Source organism: Biomphalaria glabrata, chromosome 6 (genome assembly GCF_947242115.1).
Source record: "Biomphalaria glabrata chromosome 6, xgBioGlab47.1, whole genome shotgun sequence".
NCBI classification, from domain to species: Eukaryota; Metazoa; Mollusca; class Gastropoda; family Planorbidae; genus Biomphalaria; species Biomphalaria glabrata.
In genome coordinates this window covers 9,142,653-9,159,135 of record NC_074716.1, presented here as the reverse complement: position 1 = coordinate 9,159,135, position 16,483 = coordinate 9,142,653, and the positions used below count along the sequence as shown (strand labels likewise).

The window sequence follows — 16,483 nt, the reverse complement described above, 5'->3', positions numbered from 1 at the left end:
TTCAAACAGGTCCTTGTTTGAGAACGTCAAAGGGAGGCTTCTATAGAAATTGTGCCAAACTCTTGATACCTCTTTCGCTCCAGGCGAAATTTGTTTTGGTCAATGTCGCAATGAGCACTATCGAGATTGATTTCAATCTGAGGATTCAATAGTTGGGAAAGCGAGAAAATTCATATTTACTTATCACATCATATTTGGGTAATTATTTCTGGAACTATCACGTCCTAGGAAAAATAAATCTCAATCCGTAGCTCGTTCTTATGTGTTAATTTTTACAAAATCTCCACCTTTTTCGATTGGCTTCTTTTTATTGTGGCCAATACGTCTTTCATGTTCTGCACTAACCCTCAGATCAGAGTACTTGCTTTATTCTCTAAAAGTAGGCTTATGACGGCTTCAGTTATCGATGTTTCTAATGTTTTCAATGTAAGTGGGCAGTCTCGAATTGACGATCAGTGTTTTTGAAGATAGACTTACCCGCCGTTTATTTCAGGGGCTAAGAATCCAAAATAGGTGAGAAAATTAAGACTGCATAGCAACTAACAATCCGCGTACTTAAGAGATTTTGTCTTTACAATTCTTCTTCAACTCGTTCGTGATGCCCATTAAAGGCCAGGATCTGCTTTGAGAGAAAATAAATGATATCCAAGATTCTTTTCATTATCAGATTTTTACCTTTAGGACCCTCTGATCCCTGCCGTCAACCATTTTAAGTAGAAAAGACAATTTCTCCATCTGAGATAGCACTATGAGAGCCAGCCAGACTTATCAAACAATCAACAGAGTGGCAAAATAAATAATTTTTTTTTTTAAATCCAATACAGTAGTTCATGTTTGTTCATTTATGTACAATGTATGCAGTTTTTACTGAGAAATTTTGTGCTCGGTTTGATGCCCTGTGCGGCCCGCACCACCCGCACATGGCTAGCTACGCCACTGCCCTAACACTATATATATATATATATTAGACTTAATATGAAAATGGGTTAAAATATCAATAAGCTTATATTATAAAGATAATTAACTAATTTTATTCACACACTATGATTTCTGCTTTAGAAAATTGGACAACCTCCACCTTTCAAGAGTCTATAGTGGGAAAGGCAGTAGATACCCCCCCCCCCGGCCACAGAAGCGGACAAGACGCGTAGGATGTAATCATCTTCTTTTTTGAAGTAACGTTTGTATTATATAAGATAACATAATTAATCCACACTGTCTAATACTGAAATCACATTGAATAGAAATTATATACCGTACAAATACAACTATTTTCATAGCCTACTATAACTGGTATTACTTTTTAATACATTTTTCAACAACCAAAATGGATGACTTTTACTTGAAACATTTGATTTTGTACTTAAGAACTATACACATAAGACAAAACCGCAATAAGTTTTGTATACCAGCAGCCTGTCAGTCAGTTTAGATCTTCATTAAAAAAAAAAAGCGCCAGTATTAAAAATTCAGTTACCTGTACTATTTTTGTAGGTAATTAAGTTTAGGTAAAAGTGTTAATTTTTTTTTTCTGAATCATCTTCAGTGCATAAGATCAGGGAAACATGCTTTAATCCTTAATAGTATACAAGCGGTTTTGATTAAATAGCCATGAGGTTTATAAGCTGACAAGCATCCCAGTTATGTACCGGTACTTATTTTCTTTTTTCACAAATCAAGAGCAAAGTGGTACATTACAACTTTTTTATTGATGCAAAAACAACACTTTTACAAATAGGACATTTCATAGCATATAGATTTTCTGTCCAATGCTGATATTATTCTTTATAAAGTATATATACATATACGTACACCAGTATTCTGTTCAAATCTATTTCTCCATAAGTGGAATGTGTTGTAAATATTCAGCATAGAATTAGTTAGAACTTTTAACTTCCTCAAATCAATAACAATAAAAAAAAAGTCAAAGGCAACAGGGCTTGAAAAGGGACATCAGTATTGGAGGAAAAAGGTTGACAAAATTAATAATTTTAAATACCTAGAAGCTATCGTTTCTGATGAATGAACAAAACCTGAGCTACTGGCCTGAATTGCATAGTCCACAGCATCACTTGAGAAACAATCTGGAAAGACAAAGGCTGCTAAGGCATAACCCTCTACACTAAAATAAGAATGACACACTCGTTAGTCATTCTTATATACTTGTGAGTCTTATATGCTAACTGCAGAACTAGAGAGGAGGATCATAGCTAAGGAATTGAGATGCTCTATAGGTGTCCTAGGAACAAAAAAAAAAAATAAAAAAAATTAGAAACAGGACCACAACAACTATTGGGCCCCATGGTAACCTGCTAACCACTGTCAAAAACTAAAACTCAAACTTTATGGCCATATCACAAGGTTCCCATTGCTCACAAAGACCTTCCTTCAGGGATCAGTACCAGGAAAAAGAAGATGAGACAGAGAAAATGATGAAAAGAAAGGATGGGCCTGTCATTGAAAAAGATTCTATTCCAGGTAAAAAAAGAGGAATGGAGAAAGATGGTCAACAAATCATGTTTGGTGCCCCAACAGATGTGAAAGTGAAATGATACTTTACAAAATGTAAAAAACTCTATTTAAAAAATGTCATAAATGTTCTTATTAATCTGAGTCAATACATATAAATATATGAATATTGGAATCCACATAACATGAGCTTGCATTCAGGCAAACACTTTGTCAACAATACAAAGGCTGAAATACAAAAAACCCCACACATTTTAGAGATGAAATTGTTATAAGCTATCCATGATACAGATTTATTTCAAATGAACTATTGGATTCAACTATATACAAGTCTGAAACAGACAAACCAATTTCACATAAGCTACTTTTAAGTCATGTAATACACTTTTTTTAAAAAGGTACAAAAGAGCTTATGTTATAAACAACAGGCTCATATTATTAATTAGCATACAGACATAACATAGGTTCTTTTTTTTTTTTCAATATTAAAATTACATAACACATACTGTTATATGAGTATTTTATTCATTGATATTTGGTGGAGAGACATTTGAAATGTGAAAAATAATTACTGCAGCTTAATAAAAGCTTACTATAAAATTAATTAATAAAAATCAATCTTTTTTTTACACTATAAACATATACAGGTACCCGTATATTAATTCATTCCTAAATATTTATAATACTGAATTGAATGGAAAATTTTATGAAATACTCCAGTGTGTTTTTTTTTATGATATCTATGTATATGTCACCAGGTATGACTTTTAGGTATGTCACATGGTCTCAGTAAATCTTCAAACGAATACCCTACAGGCTCTAATCCACCCAAAAGATGATTTTTAAAAAAGGAAACAGCCTCATCCAAAACTTCACTGGTGCCATTGTCTTCATCTAAATCAATATTTTTTCCCTCTCCATCCACGGGAAAACAGCCATACAATTTTTTGATAAACTCTAATGCTGAGCGAAATTTCAAAAGTGCAAGAGCGCCCACTGAATTAATTTCAAATCCAAAAGTGATTAAAAAGTTATCCATAAAAGATGCCTTATTTTTTAAAATCTTGGCTATCTTGTCTTTCTGTTCTCTACTTAGATGTTTTGCATCTTTGCCAATTTCAAAAACATTGAACAAAACATCCCTGCAATTTTCCTCATTTGTAGTCTCATCAAATTTCTCAAATCTTGTGACCAGCTCATTGAGTTTCTCAGAAAGTGATCTGAAAGAAAAATGTTTCACACTATTTTGAAAAGTTTAAATATCAACAGTTTGTCAATGACACGGACACATCATTCTTTCATATCTATTGTTGATTTTTGCTATATTTGTTATTTGTTTAGAAATGATTTTAATGATTTAACAACCCTGAAAAAAAAAGCTATCAATATTATTAATTTTGTTATATACAAAGTACAACAAAGCATTTTATAGATAGTGAAGTGCAAACATCCATTTCCACTTCATACAATGAGAAACCTGCGGAACCAATAAAATGCTTCATATTGGCATGCATCTCATATAGCCTCTAACAACCAGTCCATCTCCTGGCCTTCATGTGTGGCTCACAAATTGAGTGTAACGGAACTGTTCTCACTAACAGGAGAAGGGGCAAAGGTGAGTAACTGACGCCTTAACCAGTAAGCTTCAGGCTGGGGGGGGCTCTTTAGCCATGGCTGGCTAACCACATAAAAGTAGAAAAACTCTTCAATTCAAACCTATGTTGCCTTGCAGCTATATACAATATACAATGTTTACTAAATGTCAAATGGCAAGGCAAAATACCAGATACAAAAGTCCTTCAAAGAGCGTGTCTGCAAAGCATCCACACAATCCTGATGCAGTCCCAGCTGTGATGGGCAGGTCACGTCTACAGAATGGAAGACCACTGCATCCCTAAATGACTCTTGTATGGCCAACTAAGCGAAGGAAAGTGCTCGCAAGGTGGTCATAGAAAGCGCATCAGGGACACTCTGAAAGCTTCTCTGAAGGCGTTCAGTATAGACCCAGGCACCTGGGAGACAGAGGCACATGACAGAGCATCATGGCGTCGCGCTGTGAAAACTGGCGCACAGGTTGCTGAGGAAAAAAGAACAACGCTGGCAAAAGAAAAACGCCAGAGAAAAAAAGCAAGACAAACGACACTAGCTCCAGCTGGAATAACCTGCCCAGTGTGCGGCCGAACATTCCGGGCTCACATAGGTCTCACCAGCCACATGAGAAGGCATAAAACCCCAATGCAAAGCCCTCAGCCACCTGGATGACAAAGTGGTCATCATCGAAGCACGATGGACGAACTATATATATATATATATATATATATATATATATATATATATATATATATATATATATATATATACACACACAATTATGTTAAGAAAGGCTTCGGAAGTCAACCCCGAGGAAAAATCAGGATCTGGCAATCCTAAAGCAGTTTGCACCCAATACTACACCATGGCAGAACCTGTGACGCTGTTCCTTTGGATACATCAGCTGATGGAGAGGGGGAAACTGATGTGTAGGTGCATCGTTCCAACCATGGCTAATGCCCAGGCATTCATCTCATTTCTATAAGATGATCCATAGTTGCCATAGATGTACAACAAAATAACATTTTTCACATCCCAACTCATCTTTATCTCAGTGAAAAGAGACAGCATTAACTTCACTACTTGTATACAGAATTAGCTTCACTTCTTGTATGAATATTAAACCTTTCTTTTTATTTTCTGGAATTGAAATGTGTCGTGCGTGTGTGAAGTTTTCTTTTTGTGCTGAATAGTTGTGTGTTTTAATGTATAGAAAGTAGCTGTATAGGGTGTGTTTTGTTCTCAAGAATATTGTGTGTGTTTACGTCTGTATTGTCATTGTAGCAGATAGAGGTTTTTAGCTGTAGAGCTGTGTACGCTATATCTTACAGTTTCACTGTTTCCCCATTTTAACGGTACGTAAGTAGGTTGATCTTTCGGTGTGGGTGTCACCAATGAAAAATTCTGTGATGTAACTGCACAGCTAGATCTAGATTTTCTTTTATTTCATTGTGTAAGACTTGGGGTTATGGTGAAGAGTGTTGTCTTCTCGCCCTTGGAGCTGTGACCATTTCTAGAATTGTTTGTCGTATTCAAAGCTGTCGATCTGTAGGGCCGAGATGGAGTCTGCGTGTGTGAGGTGTGTTATTTGTATAGTTACCATTGTAATAATTAAATATCCCTGATTTTTTGATTGGCATATATTGAAATATATATTGTTTAATTTGTAATTAGCTTATTATTAAATATTGTTCTTGTTAAACAATTGTTGATTATTTATTAACTGTTCAGTTTGATTGACCATTTATTGACTGTTCAGTTTTCATGCAACTTGATATGCTGATGCTCGTTGGTTATTGCATTAACCTGCTGATATTGGGGACCCCATCAAGTCTGTAAACCCCTAAATAAACCAGTTAACGCGCCTTGACAAAATGGATGTTTCTTTAGGTTTTAAATTTCAAATAAAATATTCATGAAAATTAATTTTTTTAAAGCTTAAACTGTATGAAAAAAAAAAACTTACATATATACGCATTTCTTTTTGATAAATACATTTTATGAAAAATTATTTTTAAAAAGTCTATTTAGCAGCACTTCAAAATAACTGAACAAAAGAATAAACTTATGCTTTTTTTTTTTTAAGAATGATTTATTAAGTGAAAAACTGTATTAAGTTTTGGCTTCTTTTTTGAAAAGTTCTAATGAATAAATAAGAGTGTAAACCTTTCAATAAGTTTTTTTTTTCTTTCATAGTCAGCATAAAACCTAACCCCCTCCCCCCCATTTTCCAGAACTTTTCTTAAGCTCTCATTTATTTCTCTCTTAAGAGAAGGGTGGTCAAGATGTAGGCTTCAACATTGGCTAGCTATGAAGGGGGCTCAAGGTTCAACACCTGACATAACAGAGTTGTGTTAACTGAGCGCCTAAGGGTAGCATGGAAAACCTTCTAGATACCCCCTCCCCCACTGGTCCACAACTGAGAAAGAACCATAGACCTGAGCATGCTATACGCATGAAAATTGCACTATATAAAATCTATCATTTAATTTAAATATTATCCAATCAGACATATTAATAATAAACTTTTTTTTTTAAATTTAGCTTTAATAACTCCTTTCCTTGGCAATTTCAGATCTTCACACACAAGTCTTTTTTTTTTTAAAGAAATGTGTACTGAAAGAGTATGCATACACATTTTTTTTTTATCTCAGTAAGCATTTTTTTAGAATTTGGCAGGCGAAATAAAAGGGTACTTAACTGTTTATTTGTACTTTGATCTACTCCATTCTCATCAACTGCAACAAAAGACAAAACGAAGTTACATTTACTGAATAAAATCAAAAAGGATGAATATATTAAAGAAAAAGCTATATTTTCTACAAACATAAGTTTAAAAAACAATATGTTAAATGCTTTTTAAAAATTTAAATGTATCAGATAAAAAAGGAAAGTTGAAACAAAGTTACATTATTGCATTGACTGGCCACTAGATCAAGACTAAAAAAAAATAGGAATAATAACACTGTAGAGCCAAATCACAGACCTATAAAAATATCACCATTAAAACTGATTGCAAGAGAGAAAAGAAAAGTGCTCTAGAACCCTACCGTTAAACCACCAGGTATGACTTTTAGGTATGTCACAAGGTCTTAGTAGATCTTCAAATGAATATCCTTCTGGTTCTATTCCAACATAAAGATGTTTTTTTAAAAAGGAAACAGCCTCATCCAAAACTTCACTTGTGCCATTGTCTTCATCTAAATCAATATTTTTTCCCTCTCCATCTACGGGAAAACAGCCATAAAATTTTTTCATATACTCTAATGCTGAGCGAAATTTCAAAAGTGAAGGAGCGCCCACTGAATTAAATTCCAATCCAAAAGTGATTAAATAGTTATCCATAAAAGATGCCTTATTTTTTAAAATCTTGGCTATCTTGTCTTTCTGTTCTCTACTTAGATGTTTTGCATCTTTGCCAATGTCAAAAACATTCAACAAAACATCCCTGCAATTACCATCATTTGTAGTCTCATCAAATTTCTCAAATCTTGTGACCAGCTCATTGAGTTTCTCAGAAGGTAATCTGAAAGAAAAATAAACAGTGTGTCACTGAGATGGACACATCATTCTTTCATATTTATTGTCAATTTTCGCTATATTTGTTTAGAAATGATTCAATAACCCTGAAAAAAAGCTATCAATATTGTTAAATTTGCTATATACCATGTACAACGAAAATAGTAACATTTTTTGCACCCCAAAAATATCTATATCAGTGAAAAGGTAATTTATTGTTAACATGGTGGCTGAGTGGTGAAGGGCTTGGCTAACAAACCAAGGGGGCTGAATGGTGAAGGGCTTGGCTAACAAACCAAGGGGGCTCAGTGGTGTAGGGCTTGGCTAACAAACCAAGGGGGCTCAGTGGTGTAAAGCTTGGCTAACAAACGAAGGAGCCTCTGTAGGGCTTGGCTAACAAACCAAGGGGGCTCAGTGGTGTAGGGCTTGGCTAACAAACCAAGGGGGCTCAGTGGTGTAAAGCTTGGCTAACAAACCAAGGGGGCTGAGTGGTGTAGGGCTTGGCTAACAAACCAAGGGGGCTCAGTGGTGTAAAGCTTGGCTAACAAACCAAGGGGGCTCAGTGGTGTAAAGCTTGGCTAACAAACCAAGGGGGCTGAGTGGTGTAGGGCTTGGCTAACAAACCAAGGGGGCTCAAGTTGGAATATTAGTGAAAGCTGAGATTTTAAATATAATTTTTTAGGATGCCCCTGATTTAAGAAATTCTTATGGGTTCCTGACATTATTAGGGGAAAGCAAAGGTGGTTGGTAACGGAAGGTAGGACTGAAACTATATAGTACAACATTACTCTCAAAGAGTAACTTGACTTGCATGGAATACCTAGTACACAGAACTATTTTCACTACTTGTATTAATATTAAACCTTTCTTTTCTAGAAATGAAGTGGATACTTTTCTAGGTTTAAAATTAAAAAATAAAAAACAAAAAAAATCATGTAAATACATTTTTAAAAGCTTAAACTGTATGAAAAAAAAAACAAACTTATATATAATACATTTTATGGTAATTACAAAAACAAATCTTATTTTACTAACTTTGAAATAACTATGAACAAAAAATTATGCTTTTTATAAAGTATAAGCTTTTAAGTGACAAAATGTACTATGAATATTTTTTTTACAAAGCTAATATCAACTTTTCTTTTTGTTTTTAAATGCTGTTTAAAAGGGATTAAAGTATTATTCACTCAGCCCTTTCTTTCTCCCACCCCAACTGGTCCAGATAAGTAATAGCAGGGTTCATAGCCAATTTCATTAATGATTTTCCAGGTATTTTCCAGGTTTTCAAGGTAGAATTTTAGATTTTCAAGGTATGCATCGCACCATAGCAAGCAATATATATGTATAAATATTTACATACATATGACATAAATATGTAAAAAGAACAATATATATATATATAAATATTAAATTAAAAAACCCTCATTAAAATGTATGCTGATAAGTTGAAATCATACCTCCAAAAAAAAAATTAATTAATCTCTAGTGTTTCCTAAGCATTTAAATGCAACTTTTTAACTTTTTAATACATTTAAAATGGGGCACGGTGGTCGAATGGTTAAGCCCTTGGCTTCCGAACCTGAGGTCCTGGGTTCGAATCCCGGTGAAGACTGGGATTTTGAATTTCTGGATTTTTAGGGCCCCCCTGAGTCAACCCAACTCTAATGGGTACCTGACTTTAGTTGGGGGAAGTAAAGGCGGTTGGTCGTTGTGCTGGCCACATAACACCCTGCTCATTAACCGTTGGCCAAAGAAACAGATGACCTTAACATCATCTGCCCCATAGATCGCAAGGTCTGAAAAGGGAAACTTTACTAATACATTTAAAAACACACACAAGCTTGCATTACAGAAGAATAACTTTTAAAATATGGAGATGTAATTCAGCTAAAACTGTCGCAATCTGAAGTTGGAAATTTTCTTATATTGACATAGATTTGTAAAAAAAATATTTCATTCTTACTATAGCAATTGACTTGCTTTCCATCAGTTTTAACCAAAATAACTCTAAGGGCTTTTCTACAGCTGTGTGCGAAATATTTTCGTTAAATCTACAGTAGATCTAAATTTAAGTCACTAAATTCGCGGACTTTTCACGGCTGTGAGAGAATTATCTTCACTCTATTCTATTGGATTAGCGTAAATTAAGTCTCGATCTAAGTCACTAAATTCGCGGACTTTTTCGAATTATCTTCACTGAATCAATATAAATCTAGTCCCTAAAATTCGCGGACTTTTCACGGCTGTGTGCGAATTATTTTCACTGAATCTACCGTAAATCTAGAGTCTAGATCTAAGTCACTAAGTTCGCGGACTTTTCACGGCTGTGTGTTAATTATTTTCACTGAATCTACCGTAAATCTAGAGTCTAGATCTAAGTCATTAACTTCGCGGACTTTTCACGGCTGTGTGCGAATTATTTTCATTGAATGTACCTTAAATCTAGAGTCTAGATCTAAGTCACTAACTTCGCGGACTTTTCACGGCTGTCACTGCTTCTACAGTCTAGATCTAATTAAGTCACTACATTGGCGGACTTTTCACGGCTGTGTGCGAATTATCTTCACTGAATCTATCGTAGATCTAGACTCTATAGATTCTAACTCAATGTCACTAAACTTCGCGGACTTTTAACGGCTGTGAGAGAATTATCTTCACTAGATTCTAGTGATTTATCGTAAATCTAGAATATTTTTAGAGCAATCTAGACATTAGATGTACCTGTATCTAGATGCTTAAATTAACTAAAATTCACGGAGTTTTCATGTTAAGCGCGAATTATCTTCACTAGATCTAAATTTAGATACTATTTCTAGCTAGATGAGAAGGATGGATCGTGAGAAGATTCAAAAGTAAAGTACCGGTAGCAATTATACTTAAACACTGAATCATAATCTCCAAATACAAAATCTAATAAAATACTCAGAAAGACAAAGATAATATGATATACGGACTTTCCACGCGAAGTGACTCTTACTGTTATAAGAAGATTTTCGTCGAGGGAGGGCCCGGAGGGGTGTAGCCTTCACATTAGGCTGCTAATTGCTCTAGTTATAGACAATAGTCACTACAGACTAGATCTAGCGCGTCTTCAGTCCTAACAGTGAAAGGAAAACAGTGCTAAGTGAAATGCTTGCTTGAGTCAAGGTCGTTTTCAATCACGAGGTCGCGCTTCACAAGTGGGTGAAAGGCGGTGTAGACGCGTCGTCACTGGTCAGCTCAATGTAACCGGGGAAAAAACGAAAATAAACACCAGGTATCGGGAGGGAAAGAACTCAAGGTCCAGTTTTAAAATTCAAGGTTTTTTCCCCGTTTTTTACGAAATTCAAGGCTTTTTCAAGGCCTTGAATTTAATATGAAATTCAAGGTGTTTTCCAGGTTTTCAAGGTGGCTACGAACCCTGTAATAGGATCATAGCGTACTATGAAAGCTAAAAGCATGAAATAGAACTAAGCAAAAACAATTGGTAGAAATATTTCAAATCGCACATATTTATTATAGTTGGTCTAGATCTATTACAAATTTAATTACATGACTGATTCAAACTAATTGAAACTTCTTATAAGCTTTGTTTTTTAAAAAACTTTGTTTTTTAATGTTTCTCACTCTAGATCAAATGAATATATAAGAGTGTAATTCATTTAATAAGCTGAATTTTCATTTTTTTTTCTCCAGTACCCGTACTTAGCTAAAAATTACATTTTCATAAATATTTTTAAACTACTACTTTTTTTTTTTTTTAGCTCTTTCATTTCTCTTTAAAATATCAAATTGGAGTAATAATAAAATTTGAAAAGGGCGCTTTCATAACTCCACCCCTTGGCAATTTCGGATCATCACAGATGTCTTTTTTTTTTTTTCAAAGAATGATGTACTGAAAGAATAAACATACACTTTTTGTTTGTATCTAAGTAAGAATCCTTTAGAATTTATCAGCCTAAAAAAAAAAAAGTTACTTAACTGTTTATTTGTACCTTGCCCAACTTCATTCTGATCAACTGCATCTAAAGACAGAAAAAAAAAGTTACTTTTAGTGAATTAAATCAAAACATGATCAATACAATAAATGAAAAGCTAAATTTTCTACAAACGTAAGTTGCTTTTGGAAAAGATTTAAATGCATCGGATAAAAAAAAGGAGAACTGAAACAGAGCATGAAAGTTCTATTATTACATACATTGAAAAAAATGTGCATGACCATACAATGCTGGTCAATTATAGTGATGGGCAAAAGTTAACTAAAAAGTTAGAAACTTTTAGCTTAACTAAAAAAAAATTAAAATATTTCTACCAATTATTTTTGCTTAACCCTATTTTATTCTTTTAGCTTTCTTAGTACGCCATTGTTTAACTAGAAAAAACAAGTTTAGTTAAAATCATAGTTTAATTAATTTTGTTTAGTTACTAACTAAAAAGTTTAATTAAAATTTGTACAACTTTTCAACATGTGGTCAGGGTCGAAATGAAACGCACATCCCTGTTTTCTGGTCATGTAATATCAATAACTTTGATTATAAAAAAATGATGCAGTTAACAACTATTTAGTCAGTCTGCATTTGAAGAGAGTAAAGCAAGATGCTTGTAGAAGTTATGGGAGTCAATATTTGCAATTGAAAGTAGCAGTATTATAAAATGTTGTTAAACATTTTTTGCCAAAAGTTTCTATGAAGTATTATGAATGAGGTTGTTCCAAATTTCTTTGTGAGCCACGTGGTGATGTTTAATTTCTGTTTCTAGTGGGAATCTGATTAGTGAGTTAGGTCAATATTTAGTGGTTTTCATAAATTCATTGTGACAAACAATAATTTTTTAACTGCAGGAACACCCTTTTTATTGAATTATTATTGAGATCTAAGAATCTACAGTTAGGCCTATATAGATCTAAAAGCATTAGGATAACCAACTCTAGAAAAAAAAAATCTTAATCCACAACCTCTCTTGACCATAAAGTAAATAGACTGTGTCTAACTGATTTTAACATTCTGGTCAGCTGGACATACACATGTAGGCCTAGTGTACTGTATGTGTGTAGTCGATGATACTACAAGACTACCTTGCATTTTTTTCATTATGCATTATGCAATAGTGTTTGCTTAATGTCGAGTGGTCAGACGAGGCATGGCTAGTGAAGCATGTTCTTTACACTAAAATAGTTACACACCTCCCTGCCCAGAAAGTAAATAGACGGTGTGTCCGACTGATTTCAACAACCTGGCCAGATAGACGTACATGTGTAGGCCTATACAGTATACTGAGTGTGCAGTCCATAATGACAAGACCACCCTGTTTTTTTTTTCCCTTGGGCGTTTAATGGTTATGCAATAGTGTTAGTTGTATTTTTAGTGGTCAGACAAAAAAATAGCACATTGGCATGGTTAGTCAAGCATGTATTTTATGTAGTTTAGTTTAACTATATTTTGAAATTCATGATAAACTTTTAGTTTAACTACTTTCTTTAAGTTGAAAACTAGTTTTAGTTTAACTTTTAAAAGTTAGCTTAGTTCCCATCACTAGTCAATTAATCAATTTCTTAAACAAGTAGCATTTAAAAAGCATTGTCAAGTAGTGTAATGGTTCGATTCAGTTAGATAACTTTATTTTTCAATATCCGGCCATATTCAGTTCTGGACGGATATCATAGCAAAATTTAATCTAGTTTGTGGAACTGTTGTAATGAATTGATACCAGAAGCTATTGCACGTGCATTAATGTTCATGGGAGTGCAAAGCTATCATGAAACACTATGATAAACAAAGAGCTGTCAAAATGCCTTCATGAACTTTGATTGAGCGAAATGAAGATCCATTTTTAAGTATTTCCGAAGTTTGGATGCAGAGAAATGAATTCAAAGTTTTACTTCTCTAAGTCCTACCCAAAGCATTCTGTTTTAGAAGTCAGTTATTCACTTTTCAGCTTCTTCCCTAACCCTAACAGTTCCGTCTGAGGCTATATGAGTCACATGTGAGGTCCAGGAGTTGGACAGGTTGTTTGAGGATATTTGAGATGCAAGCATGCCATTTGATGCACTTACTAGATAGTGTGGAATGCTTATATCCATTACCACTTTGGGTCACTAAATATAAGCATTATATTTAAGGTCTGCTTTGTTTAGGCACTAAGTAAACTAAAAATAAGTAAACTAAAAATATTAATCTTAAAGCAGTAAAATAGATTAAAAGACAAAAAAATTATACAAACTGAATAAACATGGCTTTAAATTGGCATCATCCATTGTTTGTGACATCTTAACCAACCATATACTGAAAAACTAAAAATATTCTGCATAAATAAAGAAAAGAAAAATTAAAAAAAAAAAAGAGGAGGGGGTAATGTCTTTTAATAAAGTGAGGGGGGGGGGGGGGTCAAAATTTTTCAAGGGAAAAACATGTCTTGAAGAAATTGAAACTAGTAAATGCTATTGTTTTATAGTCCATAGTAAAAACATGTCATGAACATGGATCTCGCAGTTTGCGCGCCGGACTGCCGCTTGGACTTATTGATGGTCCCGGCTTCAAACCCTGCCAATACTTCCAATATTGGACAACCAGCTTGTTGAATTGAAAAAGTTGCAAATTATTCACATTTACTGACATGTCTGTATGATGATTTAAAGACATATCTCTATATTGCAAACCTCTTCAAACAAACTCTACCTCATGTTAAGTATTTGATAAAATTGGTTCATTTTTAGAAAAGTAAGATCTTTTGGTATAATATAATTTGTGTGTTATTATCCGCACTGATGGTGCTCCAAGTATGCTTGGAGGATGTCAGTCTGGATTTCAATGTTTGGTAAAAATTGTGTCACAAAAGTCATTGAAACTCACTGTATGATTCATGGACATATATTAGCAACTAAGACACTGCCACAAGCATATTATTACATCAATAGTCACAATAGCAATGCAGCTAATTTTTTCTTTCTTTTTAATATTAGTTCACAATTCTGGATTAAATGCTTGCAGTCATATTCTTTATGTGTGAAACTCTTGTTCCCCTTCTTCCATTTCCACCATATCTTGGTGAAACAAGTTTTAACATTTTGTAAGCTATACTTATTTTAAATTCAGAAGTAGACTTGATGCTGAAGATGATATTCATTGTGAAATATAATCTTACAATCAAAGAATGCCCAGAGAATTCCTGATCCTGTGAAACATAAACAACCCCAGCCTTCGAAACGACACGTTGGCATGTTTGCAAATACTGTCGCAACGTCAATATTTTTGTAGTTTGCTATATCAACAAATGTTCGTTTTAAATGACTAGCCCTGCTTTTGGAATAGTCACTTACATATTGCAACATGAGTGACATGACTATATTAATATAATAAAACAATTAAAACATGCACTAAAAAAGTAAATGAATGAAAGGTGTAAAGTCTGTAAAAATTAACTTTTTTTTTGTAATTTAAGGCATTTAAGCAACAAATCTATTAAATTTTTACATTTTAATATTTAAGCTATTGATAAGTTCAGTCTCTATGACTATGAAAATATATTAATTATAATTATTATTATATGGATATCAGTTATATATTATATATTAATTATTATATATATAATATATCTAAAATTTCATTACAACTATAGATGTCTACATAATTAATATACCATCAGAAAAATCACATTTATTACATAGGCCTATGAACGAAATAAATTTTGTCGTTAGGGGACGCCACCTAGTGAAGAATTGAGGGGTCGCCGAGCTAAAAAAAGGTTGAAAGCAAGTTTTGGCGTCTAGACTCGGACACGAGGTGAAAAAACAAAAAAAGGCCATTTAGCAAATCAGTATTTATTAGTAATATGAATGGTATTAGTTTAAATTCTTACCTTAAAATTCATAAGACTCTATCTGAGTATCTGGATCTAGTTTAGAGTAGACCGATCCGAACACCAGATCTTGGTCATTCAGAATGACAGCATGTGTGGACCATTTAGTTATAGTAATGACCGTGATCGAAGCTTGGGTTTTTCTCTTCGATTTTGAGTTTTATTTTAATCAAGAAAAATTAATTTGCTGGTCTATAGTACTATAGTGTAACTATAGGGCGATAGTGCAGTGTTTCACAAACAGTATTCCTCGGGGCCTGCAATGAATAATGTTCCACGATTACGATCTACTAGAATAATTTTAGGGGACCACACGATTTAGTCTCTCTGAAAAAAAAAGCAAAGTGTTCCATTAAATTATTAGGCTAAATGCTCAGAATGTGTGAGTTACGTGTTTGGAAAACACTGCGTAGTGACGTAATGTGTGTGCTGGTAGGTCTATATGAATAAAATAGCTGGTTTTTTTTATGCATTTAAAAGAATTGCTATTCATGCAGTTAGATCCAGGCTGTAGATCTAACATTGTAATCTTTAGATTGTAATTCTGAATGACGATCTAATAGAAGGCAAGAGAGCCGCTGGTCGCCCACTTTTACGCTATACGGATGTATGCAAACGCGACGTGAAGCTCTTCAAAATCGACACTAGCAGCTGGGAAGAGGTGGCACTGGATAGATCCACATGGAGAGAGAGCATAAAGGAAAGGTCAGATGCAGATGTCATACACAACAGAAGCAGAAAGAAGGGTGAAAATGTAACGGCGCCTGGTGATTACATATGCCCAACCTGCGATCGCAGCTGTGTATCAAGGATTGGCCTCTTTAGTCACACAAGAAGTTGCAAAGGGAAAAGATCGTCTCTCGAGACATAAAATGCCACAGAATAGATTGTAATATGTATTGTTTAACTTGAGACTATATCCAATTCTAATGTGTATAGCCCTAATCTAGGCCCTATATATGTTGTTTATTATATTTTGTTAGGAGCTTCCTTAGCCCTGGAATGTAGTCTTAAAAAAAAAAAACAATTTAATGCGATAATAGATCTAATGAGAAAATGAGCAAATAAACTC

General features: G+C 34.0%; 1 protein-coding gene across 3 annotated transcripts; it reads right to left on the bottom strand.

Annotated features, from left to right (window-relative positions):
* Positions 1-1,687: 1,687 nt before the first annotated feature.
* LOC106065707 (uncharacterized) lies at positions 1,688-16,470 on the bottom strand. 3 transcript variants are annotated; one of them, XM_056032169.1, is made up of 6 exons: positions 15,412-16,470; positions 13,777-13,846; positions 11,540-11,582; positions 7,518-7,585; positions 6,761-6,797; positions 1,688-3,689 (listed from the first exon to the last, which is right to left on the bottom strand). In XM_056032169.1, exons 1-6 carry the CDS (start codon positions 15,421-15,423, stop codon positions 3,221-3,223), a joined length of 699 nt encoding a protein of 232 aa, XP_055888144.1. In that variant the 5' UTR covers positions 15,424-16,470; the 3' UTR covers positions 1,688-3,220. The 3 variants fall into 3 exon arrangements, with proteins under 3 accessions (XP_055888144.1, XP_055888142.1, XP_055888143.1); XM_056032167.1 differs by having other exon boundaries at positions 7,110-7,585; positions 15,412-16,468; XM_056032168.1 differs by having other exon boundaries at positions 7,110-7,585; positions 13,777-13,857; positions 15,412-16,466.
* Positions 16,471-16,483: the final 13 nt, after the last annotated feature.

Excerpts from the sequence above, each read along its gene's own strand:
- LOC106065707 (XM_056032167.1), bottom strand. Across the intron at positions 6,798-7,109 it reads TCATACCTGGTGGTTTAACG|TTGATGAGAATGGAGTAGAT; the intron begins GTAGGGTTCTAG and ends CTTTTGTTGCAG. Across the intron at positions 3,690-6,760 it reads GATCAAAGTACAAATAAACA|ATCACTTTCTGAGAAACTCA; the intron begins GTTAAGTACCCT and ends TTTTTCTTTCAG.